Genomic DNA, 26,827 nt, shown 5'->3' with positions numbered 1-26,827 from the left:
GTATGTTGCAATATTATTTTAGTGTAATCACATTCATGCAATTCTGTGTCGCTTTGGCCTTGAGGTGAGGATCACTGACACTGCGACATCCACCAGCTGGACCCTGCATGACTCGCGTCTCAGTAAATTTCCAGGCCCCTCAACTGCCCCTCTAAATACTTTGCGAACGCGACACCAACACTACTGGACTAATCATGGACGACCCGGAATTCGATACGCAGACTGATCTGCAGACGCACAGCATCTTGCTCGCCGCCGCGAACCACGACACCGCCTCCCTCCGCAACCTTCTGCGCAACTCTTCCGCGAACGTCCAAGATTCCGAGACTGGTTTTACGCCTCTGCACGCCGCAATCGCTGCCTGTGAGCCCGACGAAGATGACGCAAAGCAAGTCAACGGAGACACAAACGGAGAAGCAGCGGGTGGGGCGGAGGATACGAAGAACGAAATGGACAGCGCTGTAAAGACCATCAAGTTCCTGTTCGAGAACGGTGCGATATGGAACGACTTGGATTCAAATGGCGAAACACCGGGATGCATCGCACATCGATTGGGCCTGAAGGAGCTATACGAGCTTTGTGTCGACGCAGGCGTGCGCGCGGAAATGCTGCTGAGTCGCATGGAGCAATACCAACTTCTGGGAGACGATGATTCGGACGAAGAAGACGAGGAGGAAGATGAGGTTGAAGAGGTGGCTGAAGGCGTCGAGGTAGTGGACATCAGTCAGGAAGAAGCGCAAGGCGATGAATCAACCGAGAACCCAAATTATCTCTCTTCCAAGCTCACATTCGACCGCGACCGATTACTGGACGATTCCTCAAACGGAGTCATGATGGAGTGGGAGACAACACTCATGCGCAGATCGGCCGAATTATTGGTGCCGACAGAAGGGCTTCGCGTTCTGAACGTTGGTCATGGCATGGGCATCATCGATGGTATCTTGCAGGAGAAAAAGCCAAAAGCTCACCACATCATTGAGGCGCATCCAGATGTCATCAAGCGCATGAAAGAGCAAGGATGGCACGAGAAGCCAGGCGTTGTCATCCACGAAGGCCGCTGGCAAGACATTGTACCAGGTCTTGTCGAAAAGGGCGAGCTGTTTGACGCGATCTACTTTGACACCTTCGCCGAAGAGTACAAAGCACTGCGCGAATTCTTCACCGAACATGTCATCGGGCTCCTCGATCCCGCTGGTGGTTCCGATGGCGAGGGAGGCAGATTTGGCTTCTTCAACGGCATGGGAGCAGATCGCCAAATTGTCTACGACGTTTACAATAAGATTGTAGAATTCGATCTCTTCGAGGCTGGTTTCGACACAGAATGGGAAACGGTTCCGGTGCCAAATCTGGATGATAAGGGCGAATGGGAGGGTGTGAGGCGGAAGTACTGGGTACTCAATGAGTACAAGCTGCCGACATGCAGTTTCATCGGTTGAGAATAGATAATTCCAAGAATTGATCTGGAGATGGATTTGATGATGAACAGTATTGGAGAATCTATCAAGCGATTACGGAGACTTTCCAGGCTCGATGAAGCGATTCTTCCAAGCCTTACTCCGGAACACCGCGCTGAAAATAAGATGCGATGATCTCTAGTTGCCATTCAAACCGTCCATAAAACCGTGCATCTGTAGCAGCTTGTTATATCGGTTCTGTTGCGGTTCAACCAACTGCTTTGCTGCCTCCGCCCCTACGACAGGCATCGCCTTCAGTCCATCATTCTTCAACTTCTTCGGAACCATCCTAGGATCCAGCAAGCCGACCTGCACAAGAACAGATGCTTGATCCCAATACATATGCTCTGAAACCAGCTTGTCTCCTCTTACCGCCACAATGCTGACCATGGGTATCTCCACTCGCTTGTTCGTTGGCGGCACGCCTGGCAGCACCCAGTCAACCTCGTCAGAATGTGTAAAAGACACGATCATCTCGTCCACTATACGATTGACACCCATAGTCCTCGAGACCAACCGTATGGAAAAGTCCTCCACCAAACTAGGTACGAAGAACTCTCCGTAAAACTCCGCGAGCTTCTTCCTCCCCACGCCTCCCTGCATAGTCGGCAAGATCGTGACATGCGGGCTATCCTGCGTCATATTCTTCACCACACTCATACTCGCGCGATCAGGGTCGTCGTCCTCAAACCTCGCGTTCCAGTGGCTCAGCGCAATCGGTTCAAGGTCCACATTCTTCCCAAATCCTTTCCGTATACATGCTAGCGCTCTTGTCCATGCCAGGTTTGCCTCCACCTCCGAGTACGCTCGCGACGATGGGTCCGCAAACCCTGTGGCACACTTCTCGTACCGATACAGCTTCCATTCGCACATATCTGGTCTTGGGCTAGACTGGCTGAGTCCCGCTATGTGGACTTGCAGCTGATGCGAATTCGGATACATGGTCTTAGGGCTTGGTAGCACGCTTGGGTAAAACGCTATGATAGCGCAGCATTTCGCCAAGGGCTTCTGTGCTGTTTTCAAGACGACGCTCGCTGCGTCGCCATAAGCTATTATCGCGTAGTTCTCGCCCAGGTTCAAGTTTATGGATAGTTCTTTCAGGGACCGGATGTAGGCTGCTTGGTTTTGCGTGTTGGTATCGTAAGGCAGGTATTGCGCATCGTAGCCTTCTTCGCGCCAGGATAGCAGCGCCTTCTCTGGGGCTGGTAGAGCGCAGGTGAGATAAATGCGCGGCGGGCCGGAGTTGAATTTCAAGAAGCCGCCTGTTCCGGGCTTGTTGTCGAAGGACGTTATGGACATACTGGGCGATGGGGAAGCGAGTGTAGCTAGGCAGGCGCTGCCGAAGACGGATTGAGGGCGAACAAAACGGTCTTCAACATGCGGGACGGGTCTTCAACGGCTTTTCGTTTCTTGTTTCTCCCGATGCGCGTGGCCCTGATCCCCAGCCACATGCGACCAAGTTTCATGAGGAGCTCGGGCTTTGACAACGCGGGATGACGTCATGTTCGAGATCCGGAGTGGGGCACTCGCGTGGCATGTCCGCGACGGCAGGCAACAACGAGTGTTGGTATCGTGCTTATGCTCAAGGCCTTTAGAAACGCCAATGAGACCTGCAAGATGACTCATCTTCAAGAACGCCCTTCACTCTTACTTCCCGGTGTATCCACAGGTTCTTGTGTTCTTCTCACGTACGAACCGCAATGACCAGATTTCCAATTCACGTTCAGCTCCATAGCCGCTACAACGTCTTCGACGCATCAGGGAAGCTACCATTCAGTGTAGTGTTTGGTCTTTGTCGGATACAAAAGTCTGATACAGACCCTCGATCAATACTTATTGACACGGTCGGTTCAGTCTTCGATGTGCCTTACGCACTGGCGCATGGCCTGCTAACCCTGTATGAAGAACGCCCCCGGGAAGCTACGCAATGGGTTGAAGTGGACGTAAGCTCGCTTGGAGAGGTTGATGCGAGCAATCGAGGTTGCATTTCAGTTCCGTCCCGGGTTCATCGGACCAAGAGCTGGAGACATGATATCACGGTCTACCTCTGTGCGCTTGATCTCCAGGGCGTGTTAGCATTAGTACTGAAGCCGGGAAGGAGATACAGAATCAGGATTGCAAGTCGCGACCTTGGCGTCAAGAAATAGATATACAACGACCATGAGGATTTTGCCGACAGCGACGGAGATGGCGAGGAAGCGAGACTGGTCAACAGCTGGCGTCACGGCAGTGCAGCTTTCAAAGTCGTCGATGACCTGAAGTTTCCACCGCGACTAGAGACGAGAATGCGTCTCGTCAATGATACATCATTGGAAATTACCGTCGTCAATAGTGGCTCTGAAACTGTGACCGTACAGTCACGGGGCCAGCAGAAGTTCCTTGTCCCATGGGGTCCTTCGGCTACCGAAACGAATACCCTCGACGGTCGCCGCAGGGTCATTGATCAGTCAGAGCTGAATCGTCTGCCCACATCAAGTTTTCTCATCGTCAATGCCGCGACTGGTAAAATGATGCACAGGCAACAGACTAGCATCTGCCAATTGCGGCATGCGAAAACCGACCTGAGAGCCAAGATGGATGAGTTGGTCATTTTGAAACCTGGAATCCCATTAGTCAGTTCATTCGATATCGGACGCACGCTCCGAAGCCTTGAGGATGGCCGATATATAGTTCGGATGCGTCCAAAGGGTTGCACATGGTGGTGTGGTGAGCTGGAGAAGGAAGAGGGAGAAGGCGACAGGGTTCCCACCCGTTTGTGGAAGGGTTTCACTGTTCCAATCATGCTGGCTTCAGAGGATGAGTTGGACATAACCATCAAGGATGGGAAAGTAGATGGAAAGATGTGAGATACGGTCGGTGGCTTCGCTGGTGCTAATGCACGCACGCTGACGTCATGCTGGATATGTCGCGTGGCATACGCGTGGCAGCATCGTTACTGACCAAGCGCGACATCAACTCGTACAACTCCATATGCTTGCTATAGACCCGCGACAGAATACTCCAGTAGTGATGGAACTGCACGAAGAGGTGGAGACGGCCGATTTCGGACCGGCGGGGCTTTTTGATTCGACATGACGCCATGTCGAAAAGTCCCCGTTTTACTAATCGACGTTGCCGCCGCGAACCACCCTCCAAAGCTCCAGAACACATCTCAGATACCTGATCGTATTCTGAAAACCTCACAATGGCTTCATTCTTCCCTCGTGCAGCTTCTCGAGCTCTGCGCGCTTCGGCGCGTCCTGCCCTGCGGGTACAGCGTCCTGCTGCCCCGCTACTCCGTCGCGGGATCGCGCTTCCAGCTGAGCAGCCACGACTGAGGCTGGGATCCATTGGTATGTAGCGTTTGGAGTATATCTCAGATCAACGGTACTGACTACGCGCAGCGCCTAACTTCCAGGCGAAGACCACCCATGGCGACATGGTAAGCTTCTCCGACGAATGCTGCGCAACGCATGCTTACTTCAAGTAGGACTTCCACAAGTTCTTAGACAACAAGTGGACTATCCTCTTCAGCCACCCTGCCGACTTCACACCCGTGTGTACGACTGAGCTTGGAGCCTTTGCGAAGCTCAAGGATGAATTCGATGCGCGAGGCGTCCAGATGATTGGCTTGGTACGCTTCTATCGGCTCATTGACGGATCAAGATCAGCCTACTGACCTTGCTATAGAGCGCCAACGACTTGAGCTCCCACGACCAGTGGATTGCCGACATCAACGAGACGTCCAACACCACCGTGCAGTTCCCCATCATCGCCGATGCCGATCGCCACGTCGCTTTCCTCTACGATATGATCTCGCAAGACGACCTCGACGCGCTTCAGAAGAACGGCGGCATTGCCTTCACCATCCGCTCGGTATTCATCATCGATCCAGCGAAGAAGATCCGTCTTACAATGTCATACCCCGCGAGCACCGGCAGGAACACCGCCGAGGTACTGAGAGTTATCGACAGCCTGCAGACAGGAGACAAGAAGGGCATTGCTACACCTATTGACTGGCAAAAGGGCCAAGACGTCATCGTGCCACCCAGCGTCAGCACTGAGGATGCCAGGAAGAAGTTTGGCGATGTTAGGGAGGTCAAGAAGTACCTGCGCTTCACTAACGTCGGGCAATAGACGGACAACAAGCGGTGGTGTAAGATAGATCATACGAAATGGATCTTGTAGAGTTGATCTTCTTCGGCCCTTTGGCCCGACAAACATACTCTTCCAGCCTTCATCGCGCGATTACGGTGCCGCAAGCCTGAATTCGAACTAATCACTTAATGCTATCCGGGGTTCAAGCACTAGCGGTTCGCCTACTGCCGGGTCGCGGGTTTTAGTTTTCAGACGCCAATGAGGTCTGTGAAGCTCTTTCGAACGATACTGTAAGTACATGACCTTTACAAGCACTACAACACGTACAATAAAACATCTAGACTTCAAAAGGCTGAGTAGAGGTCGAGGGTGGGGCAGGTCGCTTGCACTGCCCGTTGCACTGCATCAGTGTCCGACTACGACCGAGTGCCGATTTATCCGAATTCATGTATTCGACACCGCCTGATCCGGCGATGCAAGAATAGTCGATTGCCGTATAAGTGATTGTATCGTGCGGCCTCGCGCGCAGCACCGTATAGCCCATATAAGACTAAAACCTCCAGCAACTTCAGGCTTTCTACCAACTCACTGCCACCCGTACTGGAGATCTTCTGAGCTCGCTTCGCATCGCCGTCTTCCTCTTATCGTGTTCGCTTTCATCGACTGCACCAGTTTGATCACCAGTTGTGGCTCTAGCATATCTCGAAGCTGGAAAGTTTGACCGCAGGCCAATATCATCAAGAGTCATGCCTCCCCAGGCAACAGCTTTTACTTCATCCTGTGCGGACTCAGTGCATGAAAGATGTTAACAACATCGTTTAGCACCGCTGATTCCATCCCCCAAGAGTTTCGCGATACTAAACGCACCAGACTCGCGATGGTCGAAAGAAGCAACCTTTGCTCTACTCGGCATAGTCGTCATGGTACTATTGCCATTCTTTGGGCTCATGCTAAAGATATGCATACATAAATATATGAACTCTACACCTGAACGGGTACTCTGCAAAGGTTTGTTGCTCAATGGCATCGACATCGGGCACGACTAAGGAGAAATGACATAGATACCAGGAACCTTCATGCGGTTGCCAGGGGATCAACGCTAAGAAAACAGTGGAGGTCCAAAAGAAGTCGAGGCAATACCATCGTCGTCGTTTGCTAAAGGGAAGAATGACACACTAAGTAGGTTTCCCAGTCTAGTTGCAACTACAGTGCCCTACGTAGTTAGGCTAACCTCTGGACAATTACGAATGGCCATGGTTCTCGATTAACAGTAAAACTCAGGCTCAAACTACCCAGAATTACATCATGACAATCGCTATCATCCGTCTACGTATCGCTCCAGCGTTATTAACTCCCGATGAGACACAAAGCAGTCATGAAGTGTGCGTCATTTCTTAGATCCTGCAATAAAGCTTGCCCCATGGTACCTTAATATGTTTCCGGCCTCGACCACGCGCCCTAAGCTACACCGAGAGTGCGTTTAAGATGTTCGGTCTGGCTCTGCGATCCGCTAAGTTGTGCAAAAGATTCAACAAAGTATTGGGTGTGCGTTGCTTTCAGTTGTGTTCTGATTGCATAGACCTGTCCCTCGTACTTTGTGACAAGGAACCCGATGTCATTGAAGTCATTTCGTGATTGTCTCGTGTAATATGCACTCAGCTTGCTGGCCAATGCATTCAAGAGATCAATGACAGGGAACTGCATCTGCCCTGCGTTTGTGTTGAACGTCATAGGTTCCGAAGAGTTCTGAACGTGGTCTGGGGCACCATGAGAGCCTGTGGAAGAAGCTGTCAGTTTACATTTCACATGTACCCGCGAGGAAATACAAGACTACACTTACCGCGAAAGATTAGATCTACGCCCACCCAGAGTTCTGGAACACCGGGATTCAGTTGGCCGCCGACCAAAACGAAAACTCTCATCACGCCGGACGTGGGGCCAGCAGGGCGACGGATTCTAGGACCTCAGTTTGTCGCTGGACAGTTGGATGAAGTATTGGCTTACTCACCTGGTTTGCGCGGAAAGAACCTCGATAAGACGTAGCATTGTGCATCCGACAGCAATGTCAACGTCGCGAGTCTCGCGATCGCTTCCTCGAAGCCTTAGGGCGAACCCGCCCATAAAGGCGTAAGGAACTTCGTTGGCTTGGAATACCCGAGACATGAAGTCTGCGGCAGATACTAACTGCTGGAGATCAGCACGGCTTGCCGGTCTGAGCAAGGCACCCAGTTGCTCGTGGGTATACGTCCCCGGCTGTTGTTGAGTGGAACGGGAACGAGACATGGCGACAATATGGGAACGTTCGATCGGATGAATGTGATATGAAGAGGATATTGCACAATGATATACAGAACAAGGTCTACCTATCTAAGAGACGTGAAATTGCCAGTGGCTGGTCTGAAGATTAGAAGAGAACGTTTGGTCGTTTTTATATGCAGTTCGAGTCACCGGCTTGCGAAATTGACTCAAAACTGTGACTCAAAACTGAAAGTGCGCGCCAACTTAGCCATCGAGAATCCTGAAACAAGCTGTGTAATCCTGGCGCGAGATTCTTTCTCTTGAAAGGAGCTGTTTGGCTTGAGCGGATGTCTTTTGATCATAGCGCGTTAGGCGGGGCCGAACGGCGTCTATGCCGTGGTCGACAGTCGCCATATTAGCACGCATGAAAGCCACAAGGTGACCATCAAGCTACCTAGGTAGTTTCTTAGTCGATTGAGTATTTGAGGGGCGCTATGGGGCACTTCATGGCGCTTCGCTAGCATCTCGGAGGAGGAAACCGTACCCAGGCGGAATTGCGTTATTGCTGCGCGCAACAATACTAGGCGATTGAGCCTTACACCCTCCCAGACCTTACCAAGTTCAATTATCAAACACTCAGTAGCCACTTAGGAAGCCCTAGACTTTTATGACTTGTCACGTCGGTGCAAACCAGGTCTGAAATCTAAGTTGACTCAAGACAAGCTTCGATCGCTCCCGATGATCTGGAGTGGTGGTTCGACACGCTATCATATTTCTCTTACCAGCCAGAGCTTCTTTTTCTGCCGGAGAGTTTTCATGTGAGGTCGGCGCGAGTGTGCTCTGAAGTCTTGTTGTGTGGCACAGCAGCGGTTAACTGCGCCGCGGCGAATCGCCTCCTTGTCCACTGGTGTTGTAGCTCAATAAGAGTCTGGCCGAACATCAACCGAAATCAACTTTTATTTTTGGTTCATTCAAGTTGGAAGAGACTTTGTGGGCAGATCATAGTGGTGATGGCGATCGTAGATTGATACCTAGTTAGGTATTTAAGACAGACGAACTCCCCAAACCTGTTATCGTCAACTTCGAATTTTAAATACAATGTTGACCACAGTTCTTGTCTATTATCTTTGCAAAAGCTTTAATTACTGGTTCAATATTGATACGCATCCATCACTAACAACATGTTCCAGTAGCCTGGAATAGGAGTGCAGCTGCTGACCTACTTACTCACAGTGTTTTCTCAGTCATCAAACAGCGTTTTTTGTAGTGTATACAACCGTAGTACTTGAAGTTAACGCAGAAAATTCTGCATTGCTACCACGTCTGCGTCCGCGTCTTACGCGTCGCACCTCTCTCTGGTCCTCGGATCCGGGGATGTCCGACCACGGAACCGCGTGGCCAAGTCCGCCCCTGCCAATTCCTCCCCAATACGACGCTCTTTGGTTCGGACAATTTCAATCCAAGTCTCTTTCAGGTTGATGGGTTTAATTGCAAGTTCCCGGAGACACGAGGTAAAGGTAAGTGGAACTGAAGCTCGAATCTTCTCATTCTTTCGCAATACCCACGCTAAATCATTCTCGCCATCAAGTTTCAGATGATCTAAACCCCATTGTTCAGTCAGATTCATGCCATCTATGAGATCCGTGAGTGCGACCATGTCGTTGGTGTCGAGAAGACTCTGTGCAAACACCTCTAGAGTTGGGTACGGCAGATCCATTTGGCTACGCTCGATGTTGGCAGGTATGCAGTCGATATGCGCGTCGTCTGAGGGGATCAAGGTAAAGCACATTGCTTTGCCTCGGATTTTGAATCGTGGGAAAGTGTGGAGTAATGATTGCATACCCGGTGGGCGAGGTGGATAGGTTTCGTAGGTATCGACTGAACTCAGAAGTGCAGACGCATCTTTGAGCTTCTCTGTAGGCACACACACCTCCCAGTCCTAGTAGTTTCGGTCAGCAATGCAACGATTGAAACAATGTGGACAACAGATCGTCAGTTCGAGCTTACCCTGCGTCCCCTCGCAGCGCCGTAATAGATCAGAGCGGATATGCCAACTATACAGCAGGTAATGCCAGATCTCTCCAGTAATTGTATAACCTGTAGAATCTCCAAAGTGCCGTTGCCCCCAAAACTTGGCTCCTCATCGTCGAGGTTTCGATTCATGAAAGCGGGGTCGTTGAACTGCTCGACGGGGATCGGTTTAGACCACTGAATGACATCTTGCTTCTCCTCCTCCGTCGTGTTGTGTTCCATGATAAGCTTTCCTATACAAGTCGGGGATCTTATGGGAAGGTGGGTTGAAAATGATTAGAAGGGGTTATGGCACACGCGCTGGCTCTCGTCTATTCGATCGCGGATTCAAGAAGGCGGTCGGTGATAGGGCACTAGAATCGCAAGTGAGAGATGCCTGTGTTATAGCGTAGCGAAGTGAACTGCACTATGTGAAGGTGATGCTTGTGTCGGACGCGCGACCGCGGGGCGGTTCGCTAGCATGGCAGGCGGCCCGCCCGTACCCGCGAATCCCCACACCACAAGTGTACCTACGTAGCCAGCAATGGAACGCCTTGCAGGCTCAACACACACACACTGCGCAACACAATAAGAAGCCCGAACATTAAAGAAGCCCTATTCTGGAATCTGTATAAAGGGCAGTTTCTTATGTGATTAAGCATTTCACGAAGAAGGTTGTAAAGCTGACCTTGCCAACCAACCTTGGAAGCATTTGGCTTTCCCCGTCAATGGTCTGCTATGTGTATGCACATCTCGTAGCGACAACTAACAAGACTCAGCATGCTCTAGGCGAGACCACAATTGAATTATCTCAGGTCCGTGTTCTCATCATGCTACTTAGCTTGAGTAGTCCCGCCTATCAATCTTATCTGCCTGAAGGCTAAGGTACAGCTGCGCCGCCTCTTCACGACCTTTCCCGTTGAGACTTCCGACCACTAAAGTCCTTGGCACTCATATTCGTTGCCACACTGCCTTTCCCCATTTGGGCTTCGACCACGAAAGTTCTTGGCACTCATCTTCGTTGCCACCTTAAGACAGTCCGCGTCATGTGGTGATTTCGCAGCCTGCCCAACCACAGTAATTCTTGGCACGAATAATCACAGCCCTTTGAAGTGCTACTTAATCCCCTTCACCCTCCCTGCTGATTATTCGAGGGAAACATCTCATCGAACATCACTACAACTTTCACTTCAAACCCTTTCCAGACTTGATTACTAAAAAAGGACTCTTCGATGCTCTATACTTGATTGCGTCTAATCTTTCCACTTTTATGCCCCTAAGAAAAGGATACTTAGATAGACTACAGGCCTCGGAAGTTGACTTGAAGGCCAAGGGATGCTCCGTCTTGGTTACAGAGGCATCGTCTTCCCTAGGGCGACAATTTATCTCCCATTCCAATGCAAATGCCGGCAATACCCTCAAATAGTATGTTGCTTAGTCAGTCTACGGCCTCGCAGTCCTAATCACACCCAGCTGTCTCCCCCAACGCAACTCCTCCGGATGAATCCATCACCAACCCTCAATGGTCTAAGGAAGCGCTCTTTGGATTGCTCGGTGTTTTGATCGTCGTACTCATCCCTTGCGTTGGGTTCGCGTTCAAGACCTGGCTCGCCAGACGTCGAGGCATGGGCTTGTCGAGAAAGTATTCCTATAGTACGTATGCGGAGTACACTTTGTCGATGCGGTGCTGACAGCATATAGGTGACAGCGATTCTACTGTAGATCATCCGAGACCACGACGAGGGAAAAGAGTACAATACAAGAGGGCTCGAAGCAACACGGTCATCGTAGTTTGCTGACGCTTTGGTGATGGGTGGGTAACAACGGTGCTGGCGGTACGACCGTAGGAGTGGGTTCGTGCCTTGCAGATAACGCAAGAACATCGGCGTTGGGGACTTCTTGGCTGGACTTTCATCCGCAATATTAGCGCAAACAACGTATGGAGTCTTACTGGCATATATTCCTATCCGATCTCAGTATCAGGGTATCATGCGCAACCTTCCTCTACATCCCAGCCGGTGCCGCGGACGAAAGCCTGACAACCTGACCTCCATCGCCTCCAGCCTCTTTCTTCCATCCGAGCACCTCGTCCTTGTTCCTCTCCTTGTTGACTTCCCACGGGTTGATGAAGCCAGCGCTCAAGTTTCCCGTCTTGACACCTTGGATGGCCAGTTTCTGCTTCGCCTGCGCAATGTACGCATTCAGATAACCTTGGGTGATGAGACTGCCGCATATACACTCCAGCTCCAGTAAATCATACTCGTGGGTGTACGGCTGCACTCCTTCCATGCCGATAAAGTCCGGGTCGATGTATGTCGATTTGCTTGTTGATGCATGGTCTTGGTAGATGTGGCCAAAGTTGCGACGGCCGGGACCACGGTCTTGCGCGGCCATTGCGGCATTTTTGATGAGCGAGCGCGCCTCTAAGAAGCGGAATACAAGGACGGCTGCGTTGAGGTCGAGCAAAGCAGCCGATTTCGATGCTTCCCCTATGCTTCCAGTAAGGATGAATACCTTGCGGAGAAGTGACCACCATACGAGGGGCTCGCAATAGTTGCCGATTGGGTAGAAAATACGGTACTTGATCATAAACTCCGCACTTGGATGGGAAAGGTCCAGATTCGTTATCCGACGGAATGTTTCAAGGTCTCCCCTGCGAATCGCACGACAAAGCGGTTCGAACACTTCCCGGAAGCCCACGCATGCAGGGTCGTTGTAGATGAGTTCGTTTGGGAAACGACCGAGGAGTATGTTGGCAGCGACAAGGCAGACTGCGATTAAGCGGCGTTGTTTTGGACACTGCCCGTGGCAACCTCTGTATGCTAGCTCCAGAACGAGCTGAGCTCCGTAGAAGTTGGTGTTGCTGAAGTGGTACCGCCCGAGGTAGTAAAGGAAGGTAATGCGCTCCGCAGCCGGGTAGATGTGTAATGGTGGTGAGGAGTTCGATATGTTGTTGAAGATGGTCTCGCAGCTCCCCAGCTTATCGGCCTGGAAGAGGGTCTTCAAACATATGTTTGCCATCTTGTAGATTCCAACCTTCTTCCCGTCAGGCTTACCATCCTTGATACCTCCGGGTACAGTGTTGCGGTCGTTGAGACATATGATGAAGGCCTGTCGCACGATATTCGCTGCCCGCTCTGGCAATGACTCGCTTTGGCCATCCTCGTCCGCGTCGGTGGTGATGAGATGCATCGTCAAGTCCGGTCTCTTCTCTAATCCAATCGCTACTCTTGCGAATACCTTTGCATAGTACATGATGGTGGGAAGCATCAAGATGCCTTTGGTAGGATGCTGCAATGCGCTATTTGCACGTCTGGAGTCGCGTTAGCATGAAGTACTTTGATGGTCACTTCCGTCAACATACGACTGGAGGTCTGTCATCAGCTCGAAAATCAACACAAGGTTCTCTGCGTCCATGTCTCGGAGAAAGGTCATCCATCCGACGAGGAAGGTGACCAGCGAACCCCAAGACTGAATAGGTCTGCCCTCCTCATCCTCAGACTCTGCAGTCTCAGTGACAACTCGCCTGACAAGATCCTCGAGACGTTTCTCGGACTGCTCGTTGTTTGCAGGGTAATTCTGCTGCAAGGACTGGATGAGCTCTTGATGGTCTGGCGGGAAAACATTGCCTTCGCCTGGCTCCAGCAGTACGATGGACTGCAATTGATGCGGATCTCCGGCTTGTATCGCAACGTTAACTGCCGTGCATAAGCGCGTCTCTACATCGGGTTGACCCCGGAAGAACGACATGGCTACAAAAGCCACCGTTGGTGGTTGAGGAAGGATTGAGCTAGAGGGTGGAGCGCAAATAGAAGTAGCTGCCCGCTTTCGCATTAGCGTCAGGTCCTAGCTCCAGACCTCGCTATCCGCCCCATCCCTGTCGACGATCCGGACGAGGTCTCTCATTCGTTCCATCAGCTTGGGTCGACTTTGGCTGCTAGGATACTACTGGAAGCAGTAAACGTGGGAAGATTAACTTTCAATAATTTAAGGATACTTTCAACTACCCGTCTTGCCAGCAGGCGGAATCAAGCCAGCCCAACGATGGCTCAGTGTTGTCAAAAGCAACGTTGCAGCCCGAATGGCTTTCACATGTCACCTGCAGGACAATGCAACGGGCCCACCGTGACATCACAAGTCGTAATATGCGAAACACAACATCGGAAACTGCACGTTTCCGCAAGGCTCCGTGTGAAAAGCTGAACGTCACGTAAAATGGATCAAGGTCATGCATATCAAGATGCCGCAGCCATCTTCTCGTCTCCGTCTCTCCATCTCCATTCTCTCCCAACGAGAGAAATTCATCCGTCACGATGGGCTACTTTATGAGCTACATCAAATACTTCCTCACTCACCCCATTCTCTTCATCTACGAAGTCATACAATATGTGCTCGACTTTGTGCTCTCGCCAGCACCGCCGCCACCGCATGCAAACCTCGTACGACCTAAGATCGCAGTCATCGGTGCGGGCCTGACAGGCGTATCCGCTGCATCGCACATTGTCGGCCATGGCTTCGACTGTCGCATCTTCGAAGCCGGATCCAAGAAGAATCTCGGTGGAATTTGGAGCCGGGTGAACAACACGTCTGGTCTGCAAATCCACTCGCTCATGTACCGATTCCACCCTTCCGTGCACTGGAGTAAAGGATATCCGGATCGCCAGCAAATTGTGTCACAGATAAGATCGCTTTGGGAGCGATACGGTCTTGAGAGTAAGACAGAGTTCAATATGCGTGTTGAGAAGGTGTACAAAGATCCTCACGGACGATGGATCATCAACGACCCCTCTCACGGACGATTCGATGGCGTCATTGCTGCGATTGGCACCTGTGGTGATCCCAAGATGCCTACGCTTCCGGGTCAAGAGCACTTCAGGGGCGAAATCTGGCACAGTTCGCAACTCGACGGTAAAGTGGCCAAAGGAAAGAAGGTCGCCATCATAGGCGGTGGAGCCTCAGCCGTCGAAGCCCTTGAGTTCGTTGCCAGCGCAGAAGCAGAACACGCCAACGTACTGGCTCGATCCGAGAAGTGGATTATCCCGAGGAACCCTTTCATCGACAGTCTTCTCGCTTTCAACATCTTCGGCATGGAGACCATCTTCAGTTGGATTCCGGAGTATATCCTACGTCTCTTCTTCTACCGCGATCTCTACGACATTTCACCAGCATCCAACAGCGGAAAGGGTCTTTTTACCGAAACACCAATGGTAAACGATTCAGTCCTCGACCTCATTCGCTCAGGTGAAGCATCATGGCTACGCGGCGATATCTTGGGCTACGATGAGTCTGGCACCGGCATCAAATTCAACAAGCGCGCCCGAGGCGTCCCCAAGAACGGACCCGGTTCCGAGAAACTGATCGAAGCCGACATCGTCATCATGGCGACTGGTTACAAGCGTCCAAGCCTAGGCTTCCTACCAGATGAGGTCTTTCAAGAGCCATACGAACCGCCGAACTGGTACCTTCAAGTCTTCCCACCAGAACACCCTTCCATTTGCGCAAACAACTGCACCTACGTCAACGCCATCGGAACGGTCGGTAACTACCACATCGGCATCTACACGCGCTTCCTACTCATGTACCTCGTCGACCCTCTCGCTCGACCGCGTACTTGGTGGATGAAGCGCTGGATCGATATGACGCGGTTCATCAAGACCAAGGCACCTGGTGGCGCTTTCGACTTCTTCACGTACTCGGAGCTCATCTACTGGTTCGTGTTCACGATCGCGATCAACCCGTTCAGGCGGAAGTGGGCGGCTTTTGTGTTGTGCGGTATTGGTAAGGGATTGCCGTTGAGTGTGGTCGAGCAGGAAGACAGGGCAAGGGATGGCCTGGGTATGAGGCATGTTTTAAGCAACCATGATAACGGGGAGGATTAGACGTGTATCGAAGCGCGATGTAACCGTAGATGTTTAATTCGAGAGGTTCTTCTACCCCAAATATGTGCTCGGGAGATTGTAACCATCGTGCGCAATATGGTTCAATTTGTACCGCTGTCTTGCTGGGTGTCTGGTTGCTTCGTTCGTGGGGGTGACATGTCAACTTGACTCCACGGGTCGCATCAAGGCTCTGATCCCTTCTCTCGCGGCATCTAGAACATCATTCAAGTAAACTTTCGGCTTCCAAGGGTGGGAGTGACGTGATCCCATGGACCCTTACATGCGCTTCCGAGCTTCTTCAAATTGCCATACGATGCAATCTCTCAACTAGACCACCTAAGCAAACTTTCAGCATTCCAGAATGGAAATGACGTGATCTCTTGGACCCTGACAGCCGCTCCCGAGCTTCTTCAATTTGACTCACGATGCAATCTCTCGACTAGAACACCATCTAAATAAACTTTGAGCATCGCAGGGCGGGAGAGGCGTGATCTCAAAGACCCTGATGACCACTTCTGTAGTTCCTCGAAATGACAGACGCTGCAATCTCTCAATTTAGCAAGCTTTCGGCATCCTAGGATGGAATTGACGTGGTCTCAAAGACCCTGATGAGCACACCCGTACTTCCTCAAGATGACATCGGATGCAATCTCTCCACTAGAACACCACCTAAGCAAAGTTTCGACATCCCAGGGTGCGCGGAACGTGTTCTCAAAGATCGGTCCAAGGTTATTTCCGCTCCCGAGCCTCTTCAGTCTGTCGACGATGTCACGATGCAATCTCTCAACACAGATCACATGATCTAGGTCCGCGAAAACGAAGCACGTGCAACGCAAGTTGCCTGCTGTAAGAATGAAGCGGGCTTACCAGTCATTAAATATTGCAATCTTGCTCTGTGAGGTTACTGTCTACCGTGTTCACTAAGAAAAGGAGCAGGCGGTGAGGTTTTCCTATCGATATCGCAGATTGCATGGTCGGTGCCTCTGCCACAAACTCCACCCCCTTTTGCACATTTTGAAAAGTTTGCTCGGATGCTCATAATTTTCTGACTCTTGAGGGTATTCGGATGATACGAATAGAGTTGTGCAAAGAGGGACCGGCTGGGTACACATGAGGCGCGTCTGACCCCATGCATCGCCATGGCAACAGTGTTGCAAATGCGAAAGGCGCCGGGCAAAACCACACCGTCATGCGGAGGGATGAATCGCAAAGATTGGCAACGGACGATATGCGCGAGGGTATGTTTGGAAAATCATGAGGATGTACCCCGCGGGAAGACGAAACCGCGTTGCAGATTTAAATATACCCTTCTTTGTGGTGGTAATCTGAATCTGACGATGCGGATGCTCACCGGATGTCCCCGCAGTCACAGGCTGAAAGGGAAAGCGCATGTCACAGCGTCCCGCGTTGTCTCAGGAATCGCACCTTCCGAAAACGCCAGGCCGCAAGCGAAGGCGCCGCATGCATGGATGTGAAACCCGTGCTTCTTGTTGGACGCCGAACCCTCGAGGTACATTACTATAGTAACTATAAGTGAATCCTTTGTCACACGAAAGAGGGTCTGATGTGCAACGTGCTGGCCGAGAACGGGATGCACGCGACGCAAGGGATTGAATTTCCGAGATGGCTGATACTGGTGAACGCTTCAAGGAGCTCCAGGAGCTGTCTGGGTTTTCATGGTGAGTGACCCTCGGGCCCGAAACATGTCCCGCGATGTGTCTTGAGAATCATGGGCAGAGTTTTTCTTCACACAGAGTGTCCACCATGATGAAGCTCTTCCTGCACATCATGTCGGATGCGTCCGGCCAGGTGCTGACGCGATATGGACGACGAGACACCATGACAAAGAGTTACGGCTAAGCTGCCACCAGTGACGAGAGTGCAGATTTTCAGGGTCTCGAAACGCGAGGCCTGCTCTGGCGGCGTCGTGAAGCGGGTCCCGAGGTCTGGGGTATATGACGCAGACCCTGTGGTGAGACTCGCCTTCACCTATTTAGGTCAGGTGATGGCGCGAAGTCGGTTGTTTGTGTATACGAAGCTCGACGCGTCGCACCTGGCGACGAGACGATGGTTTTTCGAGGCGCTTGCAACAAGCGCCACAGGTTGGCCGTGCGAAGGCTTGTCGTGTGTCTGGCGGTCCACAAAAGGAGGGGTCAGCCCGTTGGTGGTGGGGTCCAGCCGATCGTGTGCCGTTATGAAGGTTTTGTGCAGACGTGTGGTGGGCAGAGCCGCCGTTCTCGAACAGCGACTCAGCTCGCCTCTAAATGGCACCACAGCAACTATGACAGCGGCCCCCGGCCTCTCCGACAGCCATGTCGGGTCTGCGCTGACGTCTGTTGTTGTTGTCATGTTGTTGCGGCTCTTAGCGAGGGTCGGTGGTCGACAGGTCGACAGTTGTCTGAACTGGTTTGCAGCAGTAGGCGCAAACAGGCGGCCGAGAATAGCAAAGTTGGCAGTTCATCTCAGCCTTATTGCCTATGACGTTTGCAACATGTCGCCATCGCGATCCCAGAGGGGAGAGCTCGATCGCGAGCACGGGACTAGAGCGGTAGCGCGTTGGATGGAGCCATTCCTGTTTTATGCAGCCGCTTAGGGCTAAGGGGATCAGAGGGCGAACGGGCCGGGATGAGCTCACGTCGTCAAGCCAGCGGCGCCTGCGACGTCGGTCTCGCTGCACCGAATACAGTCTGAAAATCTCCCGCCCGCCCAATGAGTCGCCGACAGAGGAGGCAGCCAATGGCGACGCGTGCAAGCCATGTTACAGCGAGGCGGTTCCCTGGCAGCGACGCCAAGGCTCGTCGCTGGGCCGTACGATGACGAAAGCATGCGCAGACGCAGACCGAGCTTGCCTGATCAAAACAGCTCGCGCTTCGTGAACGAGGCTGGAGATGGGGTAGATGATGCTAGCGTGCATAGAATCTGGATAGTCACGATAGTGTAGACGGTGGGCAGAGAGGGGTCGCCGTTCGGTAGCGAGTGCAGCTGGTTTCCCTGGGAGACGGTTGGTACGTTACGCAGGACGGCTAGACGCTCCACGCAGCCCACGCAGAACCACTCCGAAGGGAGAAATTCTCTCGGCGGCGCGAGTTTAGGCGGAGAGCGAACGTATGGTTTCACGTATCGTGCTGGGCTTACAGGGAGCATCCATTCCGCTTGCGTCTGACCCGTGCCGAGCTAGGCAATTGCTTCTCTGGCAACCATGGCAGGAGTGCGCTTTGGCTGCTGTGTCGAGCTTTATCTGAGATCGAGGCCGGACTGAAGCAGCGCGCGTTGGAGCAGTGTGGCCGTGATGCCGTGCCGTGCTGCTATTCAATGGGTACTGCGCGAGGTGGAACAGCTGCGAACGGTTGTTTACGGGCGTGCAGCGTGACTTAGCTGCAGCTGCACGGCGACTACGCGACAGCCTACGCGTGGGATCGCGATCAAATCATGGGCCGGTGTACCTGCGGCGGAATTAGAGGCTGCGGATCAACAGCACCGCTTGGGCGTGGGTGCATAGCCGGGCAAGCAAACTCCAGTCCCCAGTATTCTTTGTCCCGTGCTGAGCAGTGAGGCCTCCGGTGTGTGCAAGCGCCTAGCTCTCAAGCCCACGCCCTGGTCGTCGGCCCTAACCTGGCCCAGCAGCGGGCTACCCCAGCAACCACGGCATGCTCAAATCCAGTGCGTGACCGGGCTCCGCTTCTCTCTTCTCTACCCTTCTCGTCCCCAAGAAGGCCCAATCCCCTCTTAAGTTGGCTGAGCGGATCTTGGACGACGGTTATCGCCAGTATCACTACGGCAAGAGCTACCTCGTTCACCATCCACCTGCCGACCCTCGACCGGAGCCTCCCAGCCTCAGCCTCGCCCATGTCCGGAGCCCGCCTGTAGCATCTCTACCGACACCGACACCATCACCACCAGCATCTTCAGAGATTGGAATTAGCTTTCCTGTCTTGTATGCTTATCGCCAGTATTGCATCCTCCCGTCCGACCTCACTTCAGTCCCGACGTGCAAACGCTCGCTCCGCCCGTTGCCCGGTACGACGATAGCCACGACCAACACGAAACCAATCCACCATGGAGATGTCTTCGCCGCTCGCCGCCATGCACCCGCCGCCCATCCCCGGCCCCTGGGGATACCGCCGTGACCTGCCGCAGTCGAAGCCGCTGTTCGGAGGAGCACACAGCCTGGGCCCCAAGAGCTTCAACTTCCGCGACCTCAGCATGAAGAAGAGTGGGGGAGACTACTTCACTCTGCAGCCCATGCGAGGCTCGTCACCCACCACCAGCCTGGCCGCCGACATGTCGAGCAACCTGCACATGGACCAGAGGTACAATCCCTCCTTTGTCCCTTTGATATTGGCAGCACACTAACGCGCTTGTTTCAGCCCCCAGCTCGCCACGCCGCGTCGGTCGCTCTTCACGTCGAATCTCTTTCACCAGATCGACACCCGGGGTAAGTGGCTGCGCACTCCAAACTGGAAGCACAAGGGCTAACAGGCACAAACAGAAACCACGACCCCATTGGCTCGATGGGAAGGCGTTACGACTCCGCCAATTCCCTCGTCCTCGCCCGGCTTTGCACCAGACTCCATGGACATCTCGCCTCTTCCCCACAAGGCGCCCTTCAGCTTCATCAACGACCGCTGCCTGCCCCTACCCTCTCCCTCCCCAGAGGTGACCCCCGGCTCCGACAGCGACATGCTCACCCCGTGTGACGAGCTACCCACCCCACCCACATACTCTACGCCCTCGCTCGAGGTTCCCCGACCCGTGTCAGCCGCCGACCGCCGAAAGTCCAATCTTCTCAGGCCCTCTCTTGCGCGCCACAAGAACTACTCCACTAACACTGTGTCGTTCAAGGACCAAGACAAGCCATCGAGCACTCCGCTGCCCGCCTTCCAGTTTGGCTGCGGTGACTTCACCCGGAACTCGTCTTCACTCAGCTTGGACGAGTGCTTCACTGCTTCGCCTCCCCAAGAACGTCGTCCTACTTCCAACGGCTCTCTCTTCGCTTCAAAACCCAAGCCTTTCTCTCTCAACTCTACTGCCGCCCGTGCCAATGGTTCCCCCCTTGCCGCCGTCAGAAAACCCGCCGGTCCTCCTTCTCGTCGTCCCAGCAAGTTCCGCAGATCGTTAAGCATGTTCGAAAGCCCCGGTGAAGTAATGAATGCCAAGCAAGAACAGGATGATTACCAGCCCAGTGGGCTCCAGTCTGTGATGGATGTCGATGATGCCAACACTCTCAAGCTTCCCCATTTCACCACTACTGAGCCAGAGAGTCTCCCTCGCATCACCCACGAGACATTGGTAGAAGTGCTGGATGGTGCTTATGATCACTTGTATGACAACAAGGTCGTCATTGACTGCCGCTTCGAGTACGAATACAATGGTGGACACATTGAAGGTGCATTGAACTTCTGTGACAAGGAGAAGCTTGCCGAGCGTCTCTTCCAGGCCCCGTCTAGCGAGAACACTTTGTTGGTCCTTCACTGCGAGTACTCTGCGCATCGTGCTCCTCTAATGTAAGTTCATCTCATCTTTCGGCTTTGGTCATTCACTAACAACACCAGGGCCAAGTTTGTTCGCTCGCAAGATCGCAAGGAGAACGCGCATCAATATCCTCATCTGTCATTCCCTGAAGTGTACATCCTCGACGGCGGATACAGCTCCTTCTACCATTCACACGCCACTCGCTGCTACCCCCAAAATTACCTTCGCATGGATGCCAAAGAGCATGAACAATCATGTGAACGTGGCCTCAACAAGCTCAAGTTCAAGTCGCGTGCCAAACTCAACCGTGCTACCACCTTCACCTTCGGGCAGCACTGCCAGATGGAAGACAGCCCTACAGCCATGGGCCGGTCAAGATCTGGAAACAACATCTTTGCCCTCGGCAATGACTCCCTGGAAGTCGGACGTGTCACGGCCGCTTCCCGTCGCATGGCTTCTTATTAAGCCTGCACAACGAACAACCAACACTATAACGAAACTAAACTAACTCATGGCGGATTGATTCACGGCGTTATGGATGATTGCTGCATGGCATTGGATCCCCACAGCATTGGCGTTTGGTCCTTTTCCATTCCGGGGCGTTCGAGCGATTTCATTTGGCTTGCATCACTCTCGGAATCTTTGCACAGCGGCAACAGTCTGCATCTGATCTTTGGGGTGTCTCCCCGTTTCTTTTCTATACCCCTTGTCGCGGAGCTGTGGGCCCGGACAAAAGTTCACATTTCTTGATAGGGAACGCTGGATACCCATCTTGTCTACGGCGAGCGTTGAGCAGTCCAAAGAAGGCTGCCTCGCGAGCTTCTTCATTTCCTTTGTTACTATTACCCATCCTCAGACGGATCTCTCCTGGCCTTGCAGCGCTGAAACATTGCCTGCACATGTTCTTCAGAACAAGTATCTAAGAATCATCACGAAACCAAGTACACAAACAGGTCTACGTGCCTCCAGAGCATTAATCACCTACACGGCATCTACTGCCCTTTCCTTAATACAATTCATTTGGTATCATTCTCTACATCACACAGACTGAACTTCTTGGCTTCTCTTGTATCACCTTTCGCGCGACTCTTTCATGTATCTATCTGCCTTTACCTACTTCTATCCTCTGGTTCGTGTACATCTACACAGAGGAACATGAGGAGGTAATGGGCTGTACATATCTGTAATGCGGATGGACGAAGGATGGCTTGAGGATGTCCTGCAGTCGACCAAGCTAGAAACAACAACGAAATCTCATCAGATTGCTCCACCTGTACCATTATCCTGATGAAGAAACCACGATGTATCATCAAACTAATGCATGCACGGTTTATATGTTGAGCCAGACACTAGCAGTGGTTCATATTGAAATACAGCGGTAGCGACGGCCGTTGATAGCTGCACCCTTAGCTCCTACCAAGGCGTCATACATGTGTAGCCTGCTTTTCCCGAGGTGTCAAGACGCGTCGGAACCAAACTGGGACGCGTCGGCGCTAGTGGTAAGCGATCCCCGCATCGCGCATCCCTGCCCCACCAAACATCTGCAATCTGCATGCACGCTCGCTGCAAGCCAACACACGCATGCATCCGGCCCGAGACATACTTCAGATCTCTGTCTTGCATCCTGCTGCTCGTCGGGTGCCTGCCGATTGCTTACTTTCGATCCCATCACCCCGCCTTACCTCGATCTCGGTGCCGCCACGATACACGCGCGCGTGAGACACGGCAGACACGCGACAACGTACCCGACCGATACGACCGTTGGTTTTCAAGAACAGCAAAGGGTACATTTGTGTGGAACGGTACAATGGACATCGACGACCTTCTCGCAGAGGTCTCGGTCGATTCGACGCCAAGAGAGACACGCGATCTGCAGGAGTTGACGCGGTGTTGGGTCGCGGAAAGAGTTGCGCCGGAGATATTACCGTGGCCTGAGGAGCTCATGGAGAGGGTGTTGGAGCGGATTAGGAGACAGGTGAGCGCGCGGCAGACTGCAGCTTGCGCAACGCAAGGTAGCTAATGACGCAGCCAGATTGAACTTGTCGAAGACCAGACGGGCGACATGAACCCGAAGACGAATTTCAAACTCATCATCATACAGACGGAGCTTGAGCGGTTCAAGTTTCTGGTTCGTAGTTTTCTGAGAGCGAGGATAAAAAAAGTAGGGCCTTACACTACCTGTTTCCGATATGTACAGTGATGCTAACACCACGTTTGCAGATCGACGCACACCCTCTACACATCCAATCGCTACATACGGCCTCCCTCGAAACGACCTCCCCACTCCTCTCCCCATCTGAACACCAATACCTGACGTCGCATCAAGCGCTCCTCTCCTCGCACTACACGTCCTCCTTCCTCTCGCAGTTCCCGGCGTCACTACAACGGCTCGATGATACCACGGGTGGCATAAGCATGATTGATAAGCCGGATGAGGATAAAGCGGTCTTCGTCAGGGCGTTGCGCGATGTGGGAGAGATATTCGTGGAAGGAACAGATCGGCGGTTTGAGATGAAGAGAGGGGATGTCTGGGTTGTGAGATGGAGTGCGGTGAGGGCTTGGTGTGTGGGGTGTGGTACGGGAGATGTTGAGTTGATATGAGGGGGCTTCTCGGAGCAGAAGAGGAAGATACGGCAGCGACATGGCTTGCGATACGCGATGCCCTACTACACCGGAAGAAGCGAACAGCTAGGGCGTTGGAAGGCACTACAGAGCGCGAGCATACGCTGGGAGACGCCGCCTCTTCTAGATGTGGCTCTTGCCCTCCTGGTAATAAGGCGGTAGTGTTCAAGTACCCCAAGTGCTTTCGAGGGAAGCAGCTGGCACATCGTCATTGGTCAAGTCGACCGGCAAAAATCAAAGGTTCACGTACATTCCCATGTCACGATGATGATGATTATCGTCATCATCACCCTTGTTTCCCATGCATACTCTGTTCTGACATCTCTCGCACGAAAGCGACGACTCAACGTTCGTCTCCGTACATAACGCGAGTTCACATCGCTTCTGGTACTCAAAGTTTTTTTTCGAAGCGACAGGAAGGCACAGACTACGAAGTCGTTAGAACCGAGAGCTGGAAACAACACATGTAATTGTAAAAGAACTCTTTTGGTCAGCCTAGATTTCTCCTCTCCTCCATCACATCGATGCGAGAAGTTCGTTTTTGGTACTTGAAGTGAGTACTGTTCTGAGGAATGACTGATATCGCAACGATGGGTTTATATAGAAATCTAGGCACGCTAGTCGCAGACATGTTTCTTGCTGCCTGCGCTTTTATAGATACACTACGGGTGTGCTGGGTGTGGAGAGCACATGGCATGGTCTTTTGTTGTATTTTGGACGACAGGACAACATGAGGAATACGTAGGCTGGCTTTGAGACGCACGGAGAGAACGAACGACATAAGTCGTGCTGCTATGTTTTTCGCACGCATGTCTCTCTCCCTTCTCCACATCGGTTGTACAGCCTTAAGTTTTGGTATTGATTTGTAAATGTAAGTTGGGTTGAAGAGTTGTAAGGACGCAATGGATCTTTATATAAACACCCAATGACGCTAGTCGCAGACATTTTCATTTCGAGATCGGCCTTTGGAGGTATATATGTAGAACATGTATATGGGGAGAGCACATGGCTGGGTCTTGTACGCAATTTGGACGGCAGAACAGCATCAAATCCGTCCGTCGAGGTTTTGAGACACACAAAGACTGGAAGCCACATGTTACACATCTCGAAAGCGTGGTTTGTGTTGGTAGACACGTCTCTCTCCCTTCTTCACATGGCTGCGTACATGTTCTTTTTTGTTAACAAGTAGAGAGATGTTTGGTATTGGAAGATAGGTAGAAGCGAAGAACGAGGGTTTATATAGATGTCTGGATACGCTAGTCGCGCGCGTGACCCATCCGTCTTTGAGACTTCCAAGAGATACGACAGTCTTGCAGTGTGGCAAGGACATGTAATGAGCTGGGGGTGTTTTTAGGATTGTATCTGGAAGAGCGCGATTTTCGCAGAAGTAGCGGCTTTGGAAAGTGCATGGGGAGCTTTTTTTCATGACATTGACCTCATTTCTTTTCTGCAATCCTTCGAATGGCTTTTGTGTCGATATTGCAGAACAAATTGGGCGTGTAAAGAGACTATGCGCGAGTTCTGTCGCAAGATTCTGATGACCAGAGCATTCGAAGTAACAGTTTGGATTGGTTATGGGTATCAGAGTGTTTGACGACCAACAACTACTTCTCATGTCTTGAGTCCGTTCCGATTTTGATACTGGCTTTGCAAACATACCTTGGATGTCCAGCGCTTTGAATCGAGAGGCGGAGAAGCACATTGTCTTCCGCTGACGGTGTTTTGGAGATCGGTGAAGCTGGTAGTGAGGAAGTGAGGAAGATAGAAAGTGTTGTAGCAAGGTACTTGTAGAGTTCCTGACTTCAGCTCATATTGCAAACCTCGATGATATTACGGTATTCTGGTATACTCTATGATACACATGGAAAGATCTTATTCAGGTTTTGATTGGGTAGCGTGGATATGTAGCCAAAGGTAGAGACCTCTGGATTGCTTCACACGAACATGGAGAGCCCTATAGCACCTCATACAAAAAAAAAACTAAACAGGCCTGCAGACTATATTGGCCTAAAACCTTGCAAACAAGGTGGCCTAACGTCAACGTAGGCTCTAGGCTGTTTAGCTTTTTCTTAGGTTGGCGTGATAGGACCTTTTGGAGAAGAACGAGGAAAACCATCGCGGTGGGGATCATTGTTTCGAGGTTTTTGGATTTGCGCAAATACAGATGAGGATCAGAGACGACGGACAGATCTTCATTTAGACTGCCAGCACCTCGAACCGAGAAACATATTGCGCTAATTATTAGGCTTCGATGTCACTGTTAGCGTTCTCGTTTCATCAGACATGAATGGTCTTTTTGGAATTTCCAGAGTCCTCACGCCGACTAAGCACGAAGCTTCTAGCTCAGGAGAAGCTTTCAGAACGACATGTTTTGATCGACAGTGGTTTTGTTCCACGCTGAGCGAGCAATCTCATGGGTCTGTCTGTGCTGTGTTTTGATAGCGCGCAATAGAAGAAGGCTGTGAGGAATAGGTGATAATCGGCAAGAGAGCGAAGCTTTATACTGCTCAAGGTCCATCTCAACATATGAGTATGTTGGGTGTTGTCTCGGTCCAGTCGCGCACCGCACATCGAGAGCTTCATATCCATTTTGTTTAGCTCAGTTGATAAGTGTCTCTCATCGACATGTTCCTGGAACTGTTTTGAAATTGTCCACAGTCTCCAGCGCAATCATAAGATAGCCATCTAGGTATTTTGGTGGCCAGAAAGCCAACAACATCAGTGCTTGAATCGCTGGTTTTGGTGTCTGACCAGTTGTGGTGGTATACAGAAAATGAATGTATCGAACACTCGATAGAATTTATGTCTACTGTGCACGAGCCCGAGAGCGCAAGACAGGTCATGCCGGTTGTTTAATGTGTTTTTGGCTTCCACATCGGCGATACATGGCAATCTCGTACCTCGTTTTGTGGACTTCGCAGGAGTGGACATAAGCAGCGATCTCATAAGTTTTTGGTTCCCACGAAAACACATGTCCGTGGACAGACGATTTTTGTAGAAAACGTCAAGGAAGTAGAATTAGTGGAGGGTGGAGGAAGGGAAGAGGGATGCGGCTTTTATGTGGCCTGCAGTAGC

At 51.9% G+C, this 26,827-nt stretch overlaps 7 protein-coding genes across 7 annotated transcripts; 5 read left to right on the top strand and 2 right to left on the bottom strand.

Moving 5' to 3' along the window:
• Positions 1 to 194: 194 nt before the first annotated feature.
• Positions 195 to 1,436, top strand: J4E85_003998 (uncharacterized protein; the record flags this gene model as incomplete). The annotated part of the gene is made up of 1 exon (XM_051468261.1): positions 195 to 1,436. One exon carries the CDS (start codon positions 195 to 197, stop codon positions 1,434 to 1,436), a length of 1,242 nt encoding a protein of 413 aa, XP_051327853.1.
• A 156-nt stretch (positions 1,437 to 1,592) lies between these two features.
• J4E85_003997 (uncharacterized protein) lies at positions 1,593 to 2,753 on the bottom strand (the record flags this gene model as incomplete). Its single annotated transcript, XM_051468260.1, has 1 exon — positions 1,593 to 2,753. One exon carries the CDS (start codon positions 2,751 to 2,753, stop codon positions 1,593 to 1,595), a length of 1,161 nt encoding a protein of 386 aa, XP_051327852.1.
• A 1,885-nt stretch (positions 2,754 to 4,638) lies between these two features.
• Positions 4,639 to 5,570, top strand: J4E85_003996 (uncharacterized protein; the record flags this gene model as incomplete). The annotated part of the gene is made up of 4 exons (XM_051468259.1): positions 4,639 to 4,786; positions 4,838 to 4,875; positions 4,924 to 5,067; positions 5,124 to 5,570. 4 exons carry the CDS (start codon positions 4,639 to 4,641, stop codon positions 5,568 to 5,570), a joined length of 777 nt encoding a protein of 258 aa, XP_051327851.1.
• A 3,535-nt stretch (positions 5,571 to 9,105) lies between these two features.
• Positions 9,106 to 10,022, bottom strand: J4E85_003995 (uncharacterized protein; the record flags this gene model as incomplete). Its single annotated transcript, XM_051468258.1, has 2 exons — positions 9,106 to 9,708; positions 9,777 to 10,022. 2 exons carry the CDS (start codon positions 10,020 to 10,022, stop codon positions 9,106 to 9,108), a joined length of 849 nt encoding a protein of 282 aa, XP_051327850.1.
• Positions 10,023 to 14,092: 4,070 nt separating this feature from the next.
• J4E85_003994 (uncharacterized protein) lies at positions 14,093 to 15,658 on the top strand (the record flags this gene model as incomplete). Its single annotated transcript, XM_051468257.1, has 1 exon — positions 14,093 to 15,658. The coding sequence occupies one exon, from the start codon at positions 14,093 to 14,095 to the stop codon at positions 15,656 to 15,658; it is 1,566 nt and encodes a 521-aa protein (XP_051327849.1).
• Positions 15,659 to 19,714: 4,056 nt separating this feature from the next.
• Positions 19,715 to 21,595, top strand: J4E85_003993 (uncharacterized protein; the record flags this gene model as incomplete). Its single annotated transcript, XM_051468256.1, has 4 exons — positions 19,715 to 19,968; positions 20,026 to 20,093; positions 20,148 to 21,162; positions 21,211 to 21,595. 4 exons carry the CDS (start codon positions 19,715 to 19,717, stop codon positions 21,593 to 21,595), a joined length of 1,722 nt encoding a protein of 573 aa, XP_051327848.1.
• Positions 21,596 to 22,937: 1,342 nt separating this feature from the next.
• Positions 22,938 to 23,731, top strand: J4E85_003992 (uncharacterized protein; the record flags this gene model as incomplete). Its single annotated transcript, XM_051468255.1, has 3 exons — positions 22,938 to 23,105; positions 23,163 to 23,291; positions 23,351 to 23,731. The coding sequence occupies 3 exons, from the start codon at positions 22,938 to 22,940 to the stop codon at positions 23,729 to 23,731; spliced, it is 678 nt and encodes a 225-aa protein (XP_051327847.1).
• Between the last annotated feature and the right edge of the window lie 3,096 nt (positions 23,732 to 26,827).

The sequence above is a fragment of the Alternaria conjuncta genome (assembly GCF_024043145.1).
Source record: "Alternaria conjuncta strain BMP 0040 chromosome Unknown scaffold_5, whole genome shotgun sequence".
NCBI classification, from domain to species: Eukaryota; Fungi; Ascomycota; class Dothideomycetes; order Pleosporales; family Pleosporaceae; genus Alternaria; species Alternaria conjuncta.
Note: the sequence above shows the minus strand (reverse complement) of the source record. Positions and strands in the feature narration are given on the sequence as shown.